The following is an 18032-nucleotide window of genomic DNA, read 5'->3' as shown; positions in this document are numbered from 1 at the left end:
TCCGTCTACCAGCCCCTCTAAAACTCATTAATTAACACTGCGCATTTCATTTTATTTCGACAAAAAACGAGCTAAAAAACGGGAAAAGTGCCGCAGTCTTTCTTGGCTCTTAGCAGTTGCTAAGCAACCAAAGAATATTAAGTAGCGTTAGCTGCTCTCAGCTAGCACGGAACATACGTAACTTTTCATAAAATGACAACTTGTCGTTTGGTGCGGACATAAATAAGAGAAATACGGTGTTAATTAGTGCCCAGTGTAGTGTGCCCAGATTTTGCTCTTTTGAGACAGAACATGGCTAACGGTTTTCCTAGTTTTTATTTTTGTTAAACAAAGCTAACGGTCTGCTTGTTGAATCTTCACTCACAAACGGCATGACTTCCAACACCGTGAATATTTCACTTTTTTTAATTTAGAACGGAAAAGAGAAATTAAAATAAGTTATTATTTTTTATTACTATTTTATTACGTATGGAATCTATAACTGAGGGGACACATTTATTGTGGCGTTATTATAGATCCAACCCTTCATTTTATGATTTCTCTTCAGTTTGACTCGTAAAAAAAAAAATGCAGTCAGGACATTCCTCTCCCACAACCAGTCCATGCAGAAACCACCCAAAACAATGCACATAGAAAGGGAAACCACAACCTTGGCAGAACAGCCTTACAAGGTCGAAGTATGAATCAGAGTGCTCTCTCCGTGTTACCAATATGTAGGCTGTAACATGTTGTAGAGAGGAATCAAATTACAGAGAGGCGGGTCTGCCAGGAATACGCTATGGCACCTTTCCAACCACTTTCAGTCAAATGGGTAGAGGCAGGGTCCAGTGAGAGTATCAAAATAAAAGTCCAAATCGTTTAAGATAAATTCACACTATATTTTTGTAACAATCTTTTATTTAAAAAAATTAAATGCTGAATACAAGGAAATAGTTTTTCAGAAGTGCATGTTTTGGTCAATTCCTGTACATTAATAACAATGTTTTATTGCCCTCACCAGGTAAATTCAACATCAAACATTGTTTATAAGTAGAAGCTTCCTATGCCCCAGTCCTTCCCTCGAGTATTATCAGCTTAGGACACAAAAAACAATCATCCTTTCACTAATCGGATTTTACGCCAGTGAATATTTCACAGTGCTCCGTAAAATCCATAAGGTGTCACGGCTGGCTTGAACAGATGTCACAGAAAAACATCTGTGAGTTTTTGGAACTTGTTGCATTTCCCAGAAGCTGAGCTAAAAATAGCAAAAACGAAATACTTGTATGTGTGTATCAGAACAGTGCTGGAGGGATCCCGCTGCCAAACAGAAGACTCCAGGAAGCTGGGATCTTCCATTTGTTGGGCTCTTGGCTCTGAAACAGGAATCACACAGAACCACAATTACACAGGAATGACTCATTTTGAGTCACACGTTGTAGTGAAGTTTACAGTTATTTTTGCTGAATCAGAATTGAGGGTTTTTTTCCAGTCTCTGCTTTTAATTTTCTCCCTGTACTGAATACTTTCAGTACTACACTTTTCAGTACTTTAAGTAAATAAATAAGTAAAATGGCTCCGTAAACGCACTGCAGTAAGCTTCAGCTCAAAGTGTGTCACTTACAGGGTTGTCCAGCAGGTGGAGCCAGTTGTTCAGGTGGCTGGCCAGCGTAAAGGCATCTGGGATGTTGTCACCCTCTGAACAGAAGAGCAGCAGTACAGCCAGCGGGAGGTCCTCTGCACAGCTGAACAAAACAACCAGCACACATGGTCAGACACATGAAAAAAACATTCTGATCAAAACCTAATTTTTGAGTGAAAAAAACAAAGTGTGGATTGTTATAATCATGTAAAAGATAAGAGGTTATTTCAGGTTTTCCAGCTGTATTAAAGTAGACATCTAATTGTAGATATACACAATTCTGTGCTTTGATGTACTAGATTAAATAATTATGTCGGCATGCTACATAACCAGGTCAATGTGCCTAGTGTGTTGCTGTAATTACTTAACTAAACTCAACCACAAGTCATAGACAAAAGTTACAACTCAATTTTTATTTCATTTTTTTTATTTTTTGGTGAAGTTTCCTGCCCAGGTAATTCATCTCTTCATCTCCGTACCTGTCTGTGTAGAGTCCTTTGGTGATTCCTCCTCCAGGGATGTAGAGGCGTGGCTCTGTGTTGGCGTCCGTCAGTCCTGGGAAGGCAGCCACTCGCTCCATCTCCCTCCAGCCGAGCTCTTTAAACGCGTCCGCACTCACCTTCAGCAGGGACGGAGTGACCAGGTACCTCAAAGGGGTGCTAACACGGACATATATTTGTTAGTTGACATGATTTTTAAACAGCAAAGGGAAAGAAATGCAGTGACGATAAAGCAGGAATGGGTACCCTTGCATCTGTTGGTCGTCCCTCTGGTAGGCGTGGCTGCTGGACAGAAGGACAGTCCTGGAGAAACCGCTGGCTTTGATCCAAGACACAAGCAGCTGCCTGAACTTTTTGGATTTTGTCTGCAATAAAGACAAAAGTTAGAGCTACAAATACACGTGACTGGAAAAAAGGTAGTCCATACTCAAAAAGATGAAATACAAATGATGCAAAAACAGTGATTTTACCTGAATAATTGGTGCCCTGATTTGAAGAACTGCCACCTTCAGATCTGCTGCTGTATAAACTGTAGATGAGAAAAAGTTCACAGATTAAATAACAATTAAAACTCTATTTTGGTAAATTTGCTGAAGAAAAGAGAAAAGCTGTAGATACCAAACTGGGCATATAACTGAACTATACTGATCAGCATTTTTTACTGCAAGTTAGCAAACCGGGATTCTAACAGACACAATAAAGTTAGCATTACTTATAATAGCAGACTTGAACACTTTACAAAGAGCCTGACATACATCACATTCCTCTACAGCCGCCTAATGGAGACCCAAAGAGGTAAACAGTGATCAATAAGCACCTTCAGCAGGGGTGTGCAGCTCCTCTGCGTCTCCTCTACAGGTCGCATAGGGGTTGTTCCCAGCCATGGGGATGAGACAGTCTGTGTGTATGTAGCCCACTCTTTTCATGTTGAGAGTGGACACCATGAGGTCCACAGCCAGCTGGCCCACGTTACCCACAGCCACTGCTGGCTGCAAGGGGGAGAACAGTAAATGAATCACATTTTATGACCCGAGTCTGGGCAGTAAGTTGGACATAAGCAGCAAATAAGCAAAAATATATCAACTGAGAAACTACAGAACAGAGAGGTGCCACCAACAGGTGTCTTCTTAACACCTTTGTCATGCGAGTTCAAATATCAGGAGATGCTTTTAGGCTTGTTTTAACTTCAGTTAGCGCTTATTAGTTATCTGGTGCCGTCAGGTCTGTTTTAATGTCACGTTGAGCTAGTTAAAGGACATGACTGTTGGATTCCTAAACTGACAGAAGCATCCAGATGCGCCGCTATTTTAAAGCTGAATACGAGCAGGATACACACATTTTACTCTGATTGACACTTGTCTGGCAAGACCTGACTCTAAATTAAAGCTGAAGCACAAACACATTGGTAGTCACAAACATTTAAATCTGCAAAGATGTCAAGTAACCGTAGTGGAGTATTTTCCCCGAACTGAAACCAAAATCTCCAGATGTGTCACTCACCATGACGAGGGTGAAATCTTTGAAGGAGGGCGGTGAGTTTTGTGAAGAGATAAACATGATGCTGTTAAGCTAGCACACACGCAGAGCCAAACAGGTACTGAGTAAGAGATTTGATTGTAATTATGTTATTTACGTCTGATATTGTATTTCCCCGGCAGTTTTAGCTATTTTCATGCCCGGTGTTGTGGACCTTCCGGGCTCTCACTCAGCGTCGACGGTTGATGATTGAATGGCTTTGGTGTCTGCTGTAAATGCCTAAATTAAAACGCATCTAAACTTCATTTAGAAAATGAAATTATTAATGATCCATACCAACTGTCATTAACCTTGTTGACCTGTCCATTTTACTGCCAAATTGAAGTTGTGTTTTATGAGTTTCTTTTATAATCAGGCATGTTTACGGTCAACCTGCAACGGCACAAAGGTTTTGTGCGTAGTAGAGATCTGCAACTCCCTTTCAAAGTAGTGGAATCTTGAACACAACAATAACATTAGCAATACTACATATTAATAATACAGAAAACAACAATAATATAGATAGACAGACAGTTAAAATAAAGTAACAATAATTTACAGATACCTTATAAAAAAGAGCCATAGTAAAATCAAAAATATGAATGAAAAGGAAATTTAAAAAAGCTTGCTACAATAATAAAGTTTCTGAAATACAGGTGAAACCATTTTATAGTCTAGTGAGAAGTGGATACATTTAAATATATTGGGTATATTTAAATATATTATAGATACAGTACATTCAAATATTGCATGTGGCCCTGAAATACTCTCAATTATTATAACATTTCTTTTCACTCTGTAGAAGTTTCACAAAGGATACTCACCCAACCAAGAGGGCTTGTCTATTTATGTTTTTATGTAATGATCTTTGACATGTGTTTGTATTTTCATTTTTGTTGGATAATGTCAAAGGAGAGGGGGTCTTACACCGTATATTGTGAGGTGAGTACTACGTTTGTCAAAAAGAGTAAATAATTAATTTGAGGAATTTCAACCCTTAAGGATGAACTCACCTACCTTTATGCCTTAACTGCCCACAAATGTGTTGCCAGTGTTGTTAATGATAGTGAGGACCTGACAGGACAGTGATTTTTTTAGCAGACTTGTCATGCAAGGCGGTTTTGAGTTGAAAGAAAAAATAACGGCCACAGTTAAAAGTACAACATCATAGATGGCTTTATTTTTAGATTATGCAGCATTTTCATACACTTTATGTTCTACGGTAACAGTTTTTTGATCAAAATAAAGTTGTACAGCTACACTTAATATCTAACATTTGTTTACAGACCAGTGATTTTAAACATTTTCCAAGTTATTTTCATGTAACAATAATCACAGTGATTATGGCAGATTATTGGACAGAACCCTGTATACCAAACCGGTAATATCTAGTCCATTAAAACGACTCATCTTGGCGTGTTACAACCCCTCTCTCCCGAAAGATGAGGTACAGGTAGTTATTCAGTGAAGTTATTTTGGTTTGACTTCAGTGGGAATAGACTTGCCGTTCACTGCAGCCACAGTATTGTCTACCATCAGCTGCACCATCTTTCGTGTTGTTTTTAAAGTGCTTGTGCCAACGTGGGGGGTGATCACCACATTAGGAAGGCTGAGTAGAGGATGATCCCTGCACAAGAAGAAGAAGAGAAGTGGTTAAATATTTGCAAATATTTCATCCCGCTTCCTTCTACAGCACTGTCATATTATCAACTATTATCAGTCATTTTAAGTTCCTGCCCTTGTCATGAATGTAAGTTCAATATTAACTTTGCGCTCTGTTTTTGGTCTCCACCAACTCTTGGAGAAATATCCGGCTCTTAAGCTGCTAAATGCTTCACTCTATAAACACTAGCTGTTTGCTTACTGTGTCTGTCTGCTGTATGGTGCTTGATAAGTGGTTTACAGTCGTTTTTTTGAGCTACCTTCTTAAAATATTTGCCTGCTACGTCTGGAATTATGGTTGAGAGCATTTGCTGCCATAACAATGAGCTAAATGGCTAAAAACCATTGTAGCAGTTTAGCAATATAGAGCTGCAGGTGGTTTTCTGTAGATTCATAACTGACACTTTTTCACATAACAAAATTTGATCAATTGCTTGTAAAACAATATAAGTTTTTATAGCTTTTGTTGCGTTTTATATGAGAAGTAGTTTTAATTTGTTCCTTTTTAAAGGAGCAGTTCGCCCCTAGAAAACGCAGCTGTCAGTCAAAGCTGGTAATCGATAGAAGCAATAATATTTGATATTGGCGCCATAGCTGAGGAGAAAGTTGTTCAAACAGCTCGTGGTTTCACCCATTCTACACTCCTACAACACCCAGCATGCATTGCGCCCCTCCCTCTGAAAGGAACAACCCAGCGAGAAACGCTGGAGTGAAATACGACCGTTTCGCTGCAGGTAATGGCTCAGAGCGGTACAGAATCCGAAATAAGACGAGAGTATACCGGTGGATCGTCTAAAAAATCTTCAGGTCTGCAGTCTGCATTTCAAACCTGACGAGACATGACATCAGAGGTGGGCGTCCTAGATTGAGGAAGTGTAGTCTAACAAGCTCCCTGGCAAGATTTTACAGGGACTATTGGAGAAGCAGATAGCGTCCTCCAAAGGCACAGAGCGACATTGCATTTTTTTCCTACCATAATGGCATTAGCTCCCCATAACAGCATGATAGGACTGAGGTTGAAAACCGGCAAACTGGCCCTTTAAATGATTTGAACACATATAGGCCAAAGACAAATTCCTGCATTTTGCACATTAAAGGTAGACAATAAATAAGTGTTAAATAGTTCCTTCTAAACACTACTACTACTGAAGCTTTGACAGTGATTGATATAATAACTTCTAAGTACACTATAAATACATAAAACAGAACCCCAAAAATGTAAGTGAACACGTCAGTAAATACTGTTCCACTCTGTGACAAAGTTAAAGTGAGAATATGTCCCTTTTGCTTGTTAAAGTAAAGAAGCCGTGAGACAGTGAATCATCAAAGTCATGTAAAGTTCACAGAGAACTTCATCCAAAGTCAGACTGTTGAAGACAATTCAAAGAGTGCGAATGTGGTCTGTCTTCTTTCACAGTCTCGCTTTAATGAAAAAGTTTATTCTGGTGTGAGCGTGTGGGAGAGACCTCGGTAAAGGTTCAGGGTGAGTCACGTCTAACGCTGCCGCAAGAATCGTCCCAGACTGCAGGGCTTTCACTAAAGCATCCTGGTCCACCACCAGACCTGAGGCATGAAGAGAAATGAGTTTAAAGATCAAGAGTTTCAAAATAACTTCAGTTATTCACTTCTGCAATTCTACTATGAAATTCCAGGAACACACAGTTTTCTCACCTCTGCTGATGTTAACCAGAGTAGCTGTGGGTTTCATGAGAGACAGCTCTCTGTGGCTGATCAGTCTGGTGGTTTCAGGGGTCAGGTTCACCGCTAGCATGACGAAGTCTGACTCTCGCAGCAGGTCGTCCATGTTCTCACAGTAACTGGCCCCAACCGCCTGCTCGTCTTCAACGCTCCTGGTCAGCACAGAGAAAAAATAACACATTATTCATTTATCACATTAATTTTTTTGACTTTTCTATTGTAGCAGTGATATATCTATAATATCTCTATTATTGGCTCAGCAACAGGTATAGTTAAATGTATTTAAAGGCATAACGCCATAATTTGATTTATGTTGTAGATTGAATTTAGAACTGTTAAAAACGTAGGACTGTTTTGGTTCAAAGGCAACACTTTAGCATTATCAAGATATTTCATACACTGTATGTAGGTCATAGGCATGTCGGTAGGGATGCACGATATTGGATTTTTTGCCGATATCCAATATGCCGATATTTTACAACTCATTTAGCTGATTACCGATATTTTTTTCCCGCACACCTAATTGCAGAGATCATCAACTCTCTTCTGTATTGGAATTAGCGTACAGTATAATGGTGATGCTCTTATCACATTTGTTAAGACGGTCGGGGTGACGGGTCTTGAGATGGTTAATCAAGTTTGTAGTGTTGAAAGACTTTGCCTTGGCTCCTCCTCGCATCACCGAAGCTGAGCAGTCATTGCAAATAGCAGTTTTGCGATCTATTTCGGACACTTTGAAAAACTTCCACACCACGGACATTTTGGCTTCTAACTCTCTCATGCTGCAGGTAGACACACGTGACGTCATCACGGTGGGCAGCGCAGGTCTTCTTCGCACCGGGGACATTGCGCCGAGGTTGGGCATTTAATCAAGTATGCAGCAGCCCATTATTTTATCGGTTAATTATATCGGCGGATATCGGCGTGTTAAGCCAATATCGGCCAATACCGATAACGTGCCGATAATATCGTGCATCCATACATGTCGGTGTTCCTTTTTATTGTTACACTTTTAACCAAGACATTTCTAGATTAATGAAAAAAACTACGTGGTCATCAAACACTTACCTCCTGTTCCTGTTGTGATACAGGATCTTCATGTCAAACCCTCTGGCTCTACGAGCGATTTTGCTGCCGATGTCTCCCATCCCAATAATTCCCAGAGTCGACCCTGTGACTTCAAATCCCATCAGGTCTAGAGCTGCGTGGGTGATCTTGGGGTCGGTGACAACTTGGTGACCTAAGAAGAACAAAATCGATGATGGTTTTATAAAAATATTGGACCAATTCACAAATAAGAATTAGTCTCGAAAACTCTCAGTTCAAGAGGCTAGAGAAGAAAAACTGCAAGTATGGTCTTGTAATTGAAGAGTTTTAGTTAACCTTTGACCTTGACAGTATACAAGCTGTCATACAAATTCTAAAATCCCTTTTATGCAGACTTAGATGTGATTTCGTGCTACTTAAATGTACTTGACTTGCATTCACTCACCCTGAACGACCTTCCGTGCCGATGCCAGAAGCAGAGCCATTGCGATATCCGCCGTGGCATCGCTCACCACACCGGGCGTGTTAGTCACCTTCACTCCGAGGCTGTTGATGTACGGCACATCCAGGTGGTCGATTCCCACACCTCCATTCGCAACCACCATCAGCGAGGGAAGTAAGCTGAGAACTGACGAGTCCGGGCAGGCAGCCCACACGAACATCACCTTGATTTTAGGCCCATGCAGCTGCGGGTTCTGAAGAAAGTCTTTGAGGCAGATGAGGTTGAAGTGTTGTTTCATTATGTCAGTGACTTCTTCGACGTAACCTTGTTCGCCCACCTCTGAGAACAGAGCCCATGGTTTGTTGTCCTCCATTACCTGGGGGGAGGAAACATGGAAGATAAAAGTGGCGAAAGCTTTTGACGACTTTGGTTCTTCTCGTGTCCTGGGGTGGGCGGGAATGCAGGTTTGAGATTTAAAACGGCTTTTAAAGCTGCTGTGATGAACTACCTCTTATTTCTTTGCTGATTTTGTCCTGTACATGCTTAAGTGGTGTTTTTCAACAAAAAATCTCCTGTTTTATTTAACAGTTTGTTTTACCCTGGAAAATATAAACACAGGCAGCTTGCAGTTAATCGCTTTATCTGACACCTACCCCCCGCCAGCGTTTTCAGGCATTAAAAATAACAATATAGAAATAATCAATCTTGTCGCTGATGGTCTGGTTTGCTTTGGTAGGTCATATAGAATAATCAGAATCAATCTCAGTCTGTTTCATTACCAGCAAAAAACTCCTCACAGGGGCTTTAAGTATACTTAAAATAATGTTCTGCAGGGCTATTTTATTTAACTGGAATATACGTTTGTTGTAATGTAATTGATTCTAGATTTGGCCGAAGTACCGAATGCAAATTAGGAAATAAAAAATAGTTTGACATTTTGTCAGTTAAAAAGTATTGTATTTGTTATACTGTGTAGTGTAGTGTTGTGGGCTGCTGCAATGCTGGGTCAAAAGAGCCTTAATGTGACCTGAATGTTGACGTGATGAATTAATCTGTGACACAGATTGAATCAGTGTATGGTATTGGTGGTTCACAGCGTTAAGTGGATGATATGGAGCATTATATTATTGCTCAGGTGAGATCGAAACCAGGTTGCCACGTGCTTGTAAATACTTTATTTTCTGACATGTATTTATATTCGTTGGCGGCTGTGATGAACTGCTCACGTATACAATCATTTTTGTGAATGTGTGGCGAATCCAGCGACTGAGGCAGAAAACAACTGCTGCTTTTAAGTAAACACAGAAACAGATGGCTTACGGAAACCAGTTAGGGTAGCAACCAGTAGGGCGATATCACCGGTTTGTATGTGGATCTCTTTGCAGTATGTAAATATTAATAATAAGGAATGACTCACTTATGCAATCATTTTTGCCGCAGTTGACATGAGAGGAGAGAACAACTGCTGCTTTTAAGTAAACACAGACACAGCTGTTTTACAGAAACCAGTTAGGGTAGCAACCAGTAGGGCGATATCACTGGATTATTCCAAAATGGACGCCTGCAGTTTCTTAGATCACTTGTCATTCATTCCACAGATATAAATAATCACACTGTGACACATTTAAAGATCACATGCATAATTCAGTGTTTCAGTAAGAAATTAAAAACTTGCTAACAGTAGTAGCCCAAAGACTCGGACAACACTTAAATGCTTCCTCCTCCTGTTCTTCTTCTGCTCCTGAACACGGAAGCACTACTCAGGTGTTGTGAAGGATTTCAAAATAAAAGCTTTTTTAATCCACAACTGCAACAACATTACTACTTTCACTGATACTATTACAACTACCATATAATGGAATGAAAACAACATAATAGTAATCTTAATAGTAATAATTATTATTTGTAGTGTCATTAATATTTTGTAGTTCATTTCGTGTTTTAACATTTTAAGGCAATCTAATCTGCCCAGAGTGAGATTCAGCCTGCACACAAATCTTTAAGTCTAACTATTTATGCTCCTTATACTGACTGGTATAACTGGTATATATGTAAGTAAACCTTTGCATGCTGGGAAACTCACCACACCATATAAGTGGGACAGGAAAGTTAAATATACTATCCTGTTTAATGACTAAACTGTTTGACAATTATGGTTTAACCAAACAGAAGGCTGGGAAATTTGAGAGCACTGGACTCTAACCCCATTATACACATCTCTCAGTCCATCTGTATTATAAAATCAGTCTTGGGAAAAAGGACAGAGATTACATTTTGGGATATATTTTTTGAATGTAGTCATCCCTACACTTATTTGTTATTAATTCCGTCATTTTTCATTATAAAAGAATATAAGTAATAGTATATTATGGTTCAAGCTTTAGAAACATTTTCACGCTTCACGAAGACCGTGACGAAGAATTTCTGTTAAAATATTAAAGCCAAATCTGATATAATCCTGATGACATCACCAGGGTTATTTTCTCATACTTTAAAGCTTAATGACAGTCACAGAAGACATGATACAACAGTTTTTACAGTCTGAGTTGTATCTTTGTGAGAAGTAAATCGACTTGCATGCTCAAGATAACTCTTTAAATTGTATTTGGTTTCACTTAACTGATCGACTGATCAAGATAAAAAATTGCACAATTACCTTTTTATGTTGCAGCTGACGTGCAGATCTGTGCAGGTGTGCCACTCTCAGAAGACGGTGTGCTTGTGCTGGCTCCCACAGCCCCTTCAGATACCGGACATAGCAGAGACTTTGCATTCTGAATCGGAAGGTAATGATAGAGTCTTTTTAATGTAAGAGAAAAAAATGAGATAAAATGAATAAATGATTGAAATTAAACTTGTGGAAACTTGTCAAACTTATACGTAATTAATTATACGTGAGTTAAAGTTTCAGTAACGGGTTAAATTCTCACCTCTCACTGGAAGGAGTTTCCTGACCCAGCTATCAGAGCTAGAAGCTGGGGGTTAAGAGCAAATCATTTAGCTGGTCTTGGAAAATATCTGACCCTCTGTTTTACTTAAGATTAAGTTTTAACTTGAAGATCTGAAAGCAGTACAGAGCACCCATTGGTATAACGAGGAGAGGAGGAATTCATTCAAGCACAGTGACCGGGTTGGCAACGGCTTCAGGGTGGTGATTGTGCAAGACTGAGCAAAGGGGCCAATGGTCACATTTCTCCCCACCACCCATAAAGAGACAGTACACAAAAGAGGTCTTTTCTTGTTTTAATGAATTTTGTGTCTTTGTGTCTTACTCTACTTTTTCCAGTAATTTCTCCTCCTATATTTGTTTGTAGTGCTGTCATGTTCTTCCCCCCAGATTCTGATCTGATTTGAGGGAAGTAATTATCCTCAAAGGGGAAGTTAAACAACTATAGCAGCAATGAATGATTGAATTTGCAAGAGCATGTAATTGGTGTGCATGCATGCAAACTGGCAGTTAACCCAAAAAATATGCAACCAACAAAAATGTATATTTAAAGGATACAAACTATTTTTTATTTAAAATGCAGATGAGAAAAAGTTGCTTAAAGTCGCATTAACAAGTCCTGAAAGAAGACATATAAGGGGTTTTTTTTTGCATCTAAGACCCAACTGATGCTTTGTGTCATCCAGCTCTTAAAGCTACAGTGCTGCGAGAAAGAAAAGAAAGAGATTCTGCATAAAGCACAAGATATAAACTTCATCATATTGAGAAACATATTGTTTAATGTGTGCACATTTTGGCTCTCTGCAACTTTGCAAGAGGCAAACTTAAGTGCTGAACTGCTGAGCAGGTGTTTGATGTCTGTATGCAGTAAACAGCACTGGTGTGCAAACTGGAGGTGTGCATTGACCCAACAATGTTACTGTGCGTAAGGACACAAATGTAATTTTAACAAGGAACCACTAGGTGGCAGTAATACATTAATCTTTGTCTGTCTTATTTGACTTCAGAGTTTGAAAGGACCTGCAAGTGTTAAATGTCACAGTCCACATAACCTGTCTGCATTTAATCCTGCTTCTTTCTTATTGGATTGCTGACCTGAACTGCCTTAAGTTTTTAATTTGCTAAATCAGCAGACGACACTGTGTAGGACAGCAGTTTGCAACAGTTTTGGCGTGCCATCTGCTCCTTGTGACCCCTCAAAACGAAGGAATATGTGCAGATTATTGCCTAAGTATGGACAAGAGAGCGTGTTTAAGATTGGGTAATGTTTCATCAGATGGATTTTTACCGGCCTGAAGACGTCAAATTGTTATTAATCTAAATTAGTCGCACAGAGGCAAAGAGTATAGCAAACACACATAGCAAACATAGCAAAAGATTAGCCTTTACCCAAGCTTTAATGTAGTAAACAATAGGAAATTAGTATATTCAACTGTTTATTTTACCATTTAAATCTATGAATGTAACCTCTTTATTTACCATTGGGTGATACAGGGGCATTAAGATCCTTTAAAACACAACATAGAAAGTTTTATTCATAATTTTTGCAGGAGTTATTCAATGAGTGTGCATGCTGCCTGTCATTAAGCTACATGCATTCACTCCTGAAATCTGGATTTGGTATAATGATGATTTAGCTGGGATGTGATTGTCTATGTGTGCATGTGTTTATTTGTTCCTGCAACAATCTAGAGCATCAGTGAAAGCCATGTGTCAGGCAGCTGCAGATCAGCAGCTTACCTGCTTCTCTCCTGCATAATCTCACCCCCTTAATTGATCTCCTCTCCTCCCTGCAGCTCCTCATCCCTACCTTTGTCTTCACACTCCTCCCCCACACCTGTAGCTATCATTCCTCTTCACCTCCTCCCGTCTCTCCCCTTTCTAAACTGGTCAGGAGTCATTAAGGCTTCCATTAAGCCATTTCAGATCTCCAGCCAAGCTCCAGTTTCATTTGCTGCCACATCTGACAGCAGGCGGCCTTTTAGCTAAGTGCTGACTCACGTGGTCGACAATGATTTTGCTGCTTTATTCACTATATTCACGTTGCAGCCATTTTCCTCTGTTATGCTAATGATGGGAAGCTCAATAGCTTTTATTATGCCCTTCTGCTGTGTTCCAGTTTGCAAGTTGTAAAAACATAATTAATTCTTAAAAATCATAATCATACCATATTTCAAGTTAAAACAAGATATTTGATAACTCATTAGGTACAGTTAGACATCAGCTAATGTTAGCATTAACCACTTCCTAGCTAACATGAAAATTTGATAGTTTGACACAATACAGCTAACATTACAATAAGCTACTGCATTGTTAGCTTGCTATCTAAGTATACTGTGCTAACAATTTAGTCCGCCAAAAATATAGAAAACACTGGTAGTAAAAGATTAAATTCCTAGCTAACATTACAATTAGCTACTACATTGTTAGTGTGTTAGCTTGATAACTAGGCAGGCTGTGCTTACAATTTAGCTTGCCAATAAATTCGATAATAGGAAGAGTAAATTCCAAGCTAACATTACAAGTAGCCATTGCATTGTTAGTGTGTTAGCTTGCTAACTATGTAGGCTGTGCTCATAAATTTAGTCTGCCAAAAATATTGATAACACTGCTAGTAAAATAATAAATTCCTAGCTTACATTACAATTAGCCACCCTATTGTTAACGTGTTTGCTTGTAACTAGGTAGGCTGTTCTCACAATGTAGCTTGCGAGAAAGATCAGACAATGGGAAAAGAGTACATTCCTAGCTTACATTACAGTTAGCTTGGAATTTGGGCTTTTCCTCTCTGTCATTATCTAACTGGAGAGTTAGCTAAGAAGTGGTTATATGCTAATGTTAGCTGTTGTTTAATTGTAGGTCATGAGTAAGCAAATATGTTGTTTTAACTTTTAATTTCCCTCCAGATTTTCACTGTCCATTGCCTTTTCAGTTGGATGCAACTCAGGAAGTGGTGAAATGATAACTAGCCTATATGCCAGATTCACTAGGGTTTATCCAAATTGCAACCTAGAACATATAGCAATGCGTCATTATAACAGCATTTGAGCTAACCACCCTGAAATGACGTGCGAGGAAAATAGCCGCTATTTGAATATGGTCATTACTCAGCATTTATATGTTGTTGGCAATGCTCCTCTTTGATCTATAAATGCTTTTCCTTATGGCTCAATTTGACAACAATGTTGTCGCATGTCACGTTGTCATGATTGGTAACAGGTGAGGAATTACACTCTAGCTAACCAGTGGTCTCACACTTGTCATGGTTCAGCATTAAGGACACACTAAGTGAAAAAGTCCTCAAGTAAACTCAGCCTCTCTATAATAGACTGCTGACGTGAGTCCACAGCCTGACTCAGCTTATCAGCGCCACAGAGCTCTTTGAAGTCAAGGTGTAGCTGCTTTTCACTCTGCCTCCTCCAGGCAGATAAAAATAAAACTCAGAAACAATACAGATGACTTTGCAGTAGGTTTTTTTTTAAACGGTGTTTGTGCTACGGTGTCACATCTGCTTTCTTGTATTCTGTGGCAGAAGAAAATTGCAAAAACAAGACAGGGGAAAATTCAATTTGTTTTGGATGCTTTATATAAATATATAAGTCTTTCTACTGTCACTTCCAGAGACAAAATACAAACAGTTATCTGTAAATGGTGCAGGTAACAGACCACAGTCAGTGGGATATTTGCCAAAAAGAACCAGCAAAATGAGCTTATAGTATCCAAAATAAGATCCCCGGTCAACTCTGTAATCTATTATTATAACAGCTGTTTTAATGTGCTTCAAAGGGCACATAATGCTGTAGCCAAATGCAGGAGTTTGATCTAATTTTAACTGCTTTAAGCAAGTGTTTTTAATTTTCTTTTATTCTAAAATATAGTTTTATATGTGTATGGTGAATCTGCAGAACACATATAGAAGTATAGACAACTGTAAGTCCAGTTAAGACATGATTATGTAATCTATTCCTTTGAGTACATGTGTAAGGAACCATATTGCATGTTCATAATTGTGTTTAAGCCAGCGGACATGATCTGTTTTATGTTTGAGTGAATACTGAGTGTTGTAAGGAAAGAGACAGCATGTCCATCACTGTGTAATTGTCAGTGTCTTGACGTTTGTGCTCAAATTAGGTGACTTTTTCAGCATGAACAATGTGGAGATGCAGGACAAGTCTTCAGTGACTCAGGTCCCCCCCCCCAGAGGGTTTGGTCCCTGGGCTTTTCTTGGACACATCCAGAGGATTCCCCCTCCTGCAGGTGCTTGTTATCTCGCAGGAACACAACAGAGACCACAGACACAGTTCACACCTGTGTCTCTCTAATTATTGTCAAGAAGCTGAACACGCAACTCTCAGCATGTTCTGGTTGAGAATACATTCACCTGCTGGGTAATCCAGTGAGCCTGAGCATTAGCGTGCAGCTCATGACGCACAGCGGTGAAGTCATAGGTCGACTCATGGAGCCTTGTTCTCTGACTGATGGCAGATCACCTGCTTCTCTCTGGTGTCCAGTAGCCCATGCTTTTATTTGGTAATGTAGGGGAAAACACCAGTATATATAACCACTCTTATGCTGACTCATCACACATTTTTCAGCTCATTTGTAATCTGCAGAAACTTGCAAAAAGATGACAACAGTAACAGAAACTAAAATAGGCATATGATGAAATCTTACAGGTGAATTCAAATGTTGAGAACTTTTTAATTAGTCACTTTCAGGGGCTTTTCCTCAATAAGATCATATGCCTCAGCCGAGGAACGCTGCCAGACAGCTAAGCTTTGGTCACACTCCCTGGTAGGTTCCGAGCAGCACAAGGTTAGCTCCTCATGTTAGGTAACAGATAATCAGCGAGAAGAGGCTGCTGCTCTTCTACTTTGCAGCTCAGTGGCTTCTCCATCCAGCACCGGCTTCTTAGCCTCGTCTTGTCTCTAAAGCCGCTGTTACCTAATGACAGAGCCCGTGTAGAGCCATGGGGCTGGCTGATTTAGAAGTTGGCTCTGCGGTTCAAAGCCTCTTGGCGTTTGAGCGCGCCTCCCGTACTGTATGTACTGTACGTACTGTATATGTGAGTGGATGAGTGAGGAGTCGCTCTTCAGTGGAGAGCCAGTCAGATCAATGTTATGCAAACCTATTAGTCAGAGGTTGCAGAGCTAGCTCCACAGTACTCAGGCTCTCTCCCTCAGGGTCAAACTCAGTGATGAGATCTCACTTCAGTTAAGAGTGAATAACAATGTTTGTTTGCTGGTTTTAAGCCAACAACAGAGACTCACGGCGTTACAATGACAAAAATGCTTCCATGAAACAGGATGACTCAGCCTGAAACTGGATAGCATCAGGAACTCATGATGTTTGTTCAATCATTCAACATTGATTTATAGATGTTCCATTATCTTTCCACTGTTTAAAACCAGCAAGTTCTCCATTTGTAATCTTAATTGATATATTTAGTAATACACAAAGATGCCATAAATTGTTGCGCTGATTTAGCTCAGCTTAGTGGATAGAGCAGGCACTCCATATAAAGAAGCTATGGATGCTAACGCAGCAGCTGCAGGCTTGGCTCCTGCCCTTAGCCTTTGACTGCATGTCATCCCCCACTCCCTTCTCCCCATATTTTCTGTGCCACTCTGATTATTATTAAAGACTTATTTGCCCTTTTTCTCAATGTAAAATATTTTTGTTTGGGTGTCCATGTAATCATGTAATGATCACCAAGATCAATTGACCAATGGCTGCAAGACTCATGGTTTGAGTCTGGCCAGAGACCTTTGATGCATCTCGGTCTCTCTAATGGCCACATAATCTATTTTATGTAATAAATGCAAAGAATGACCCCCCCCATCCCCATGACCTTAGTTTGATGTTGCACATGTCAGTATCGTTGTATGCCATCATTCATGCATCTCAGTTTACGTCTTGGTATGGCAATGACATTGATTCTGAATGCTCTTTTCTTAGACTCTGTTATGCATTTATTTTATAGCTATTTTGACATTTCCAGCCATTAACTTGTGCAACAGGACATATTCACTCACAGAAGATAAGATGATGCCTGCACGCATGTGTCACTTTAGTTTTTGAATATAGCAAATCACTCAATCAATCCGTCAGTGTGTAGGATTCTGCTGACTCAACAGATGGCAGGGATTCTCAATGTGCTTTATAAGGCCATTAAGAAAATGCTGGAACACAGACTGAGTAAGCCCTGTGGCTTTGACTTCCACTAATCATCTTAGGCAAAGCATGGCTACCAATGTGCCTGCATGGGAACACTTGTACTGGGCCACAGCAAATGCATGGTGGCTATCATCACATAATCCCACTCATCATCATCATCATCATGCAATACTCAGAGACAAGTAAGCTCATTATGTCGCTGCAGCAGAACATATCAACTGAAAGTAATGTAAGGGAATGCAAAAGAAGGTCATTTTTCTTTTACTTTAAAATGAAGCGTACAACTGTTGATCTTTATCAGTGGAATTCCTGCAAAGGCTGCACGAACACATCATTAGGGAAAAAACAGCAAGGCAAATAAGACACACATGATGCATGCAAAGCTATAGGTACAAAACATGTTTGCATGAAATAACATTTGCA

The 18032-nt window shown here is 39.7% G+C and overlaps 2 protein-coding genes across 4 annotated transcripts; both read right to left on the bottom strand.

Moving 5' to 3' along the window:
• Positions 1 to 218: 218 nt before the first annotated feature.
• psmg2 (proteasome (prosome, macropain) assembly chaperone 2) lies at positions 219 to 3826 on the bottom strand. The gene is made up of 7 exons (XM_069681271.1): positions 3622 to 3826; positions 2939 to 3110; positions 2592 to 2650; positions 2368 to 2486; positions 2101 to 2280; positions 1604 to 1724; positions 219 to 1355 (listed from the first exon to the last, which is right to left on the bottom strand). Exons 1-7 carry the CDS (start codon positions 3676 to 3678, stop codon positions 1275 to 1277), a joined length of 789 nt encoding a protein of 262 aa, XP_069537372.1. The 5' UTR covers positions 3679 to 3826; the 3' UTR covers positions 219 to 1274.
• A 982-nt stretch (positions 3827 to 4808) lies between these two features.
• LOC138608991 (probable 2-ketogluconate reductase) lies at positions 4809 to 11443 on the bottom strand. 3 transcript variants are annotated; one of them, XM_069681594.1, is made up of 7 exons: positions 11416 to 11443; positions 11142 to 11259; positions 8489 to 8861; positions 8065 to 8236; positions 6970 to 7148; positions 6765 to 6861; positions 4809 to 5263 (listed from the first exon to the last, which is right to left on the bottom strand). In XM_069681594.1, exons 2-7 carry the CDS (start codon positions 11256 to 11258, stop codon positions 5107 to 5109), a joined length of 1095 nt encoding a protein of 364 aa, XP_069537695.1. In that variant the 5' UTR covers position 11259; positions 11416 to 11443; the 3' UTR covers positions 4809 to 5106. The 3 variants fall into 3 exon arrangements, with proteins under 3 accessions (XP_069537695.1, XP_069537694.1, XP_069537693.1); XM_069681593.1 differs by lacking the exons at positions 11142 to 11259; positions 11416 to 11443 and adding an exon at positions 10165 to 10213; XM_069681592.1 differs by lacking the exons at positions 11142 to 11259; positions 11416 to 11443 and adding an exon at positions 9903 to 10209.
• Between the last annotated feature and the right edge of the window lie 6589 nt (positions 11444 to 18032).

Source organism: Semicossyphus pulcher, unplaced genomic scaffold (assembly GCF_022749685.1).
Source record: "Semicossyphus pulcher isolate SPU_LCO1_2020_fin unplaced genomic scaffold, fSemPul1.0.p SCAF_5, whole genome shotgun sequence".
Taxonomy (NCBI): domain Eukaryota; kingdom Metazoa; phylum Chordata; class Actinopteri; order Labriformes; family Labridae; genus Semicossyphus; species Semicossyphus pulcher.
The sequence above is the reverse complement of the archived record's forward strand: the minus strand, read 5'-3'. Positions and strand labels throughout refer to the sequence as shown.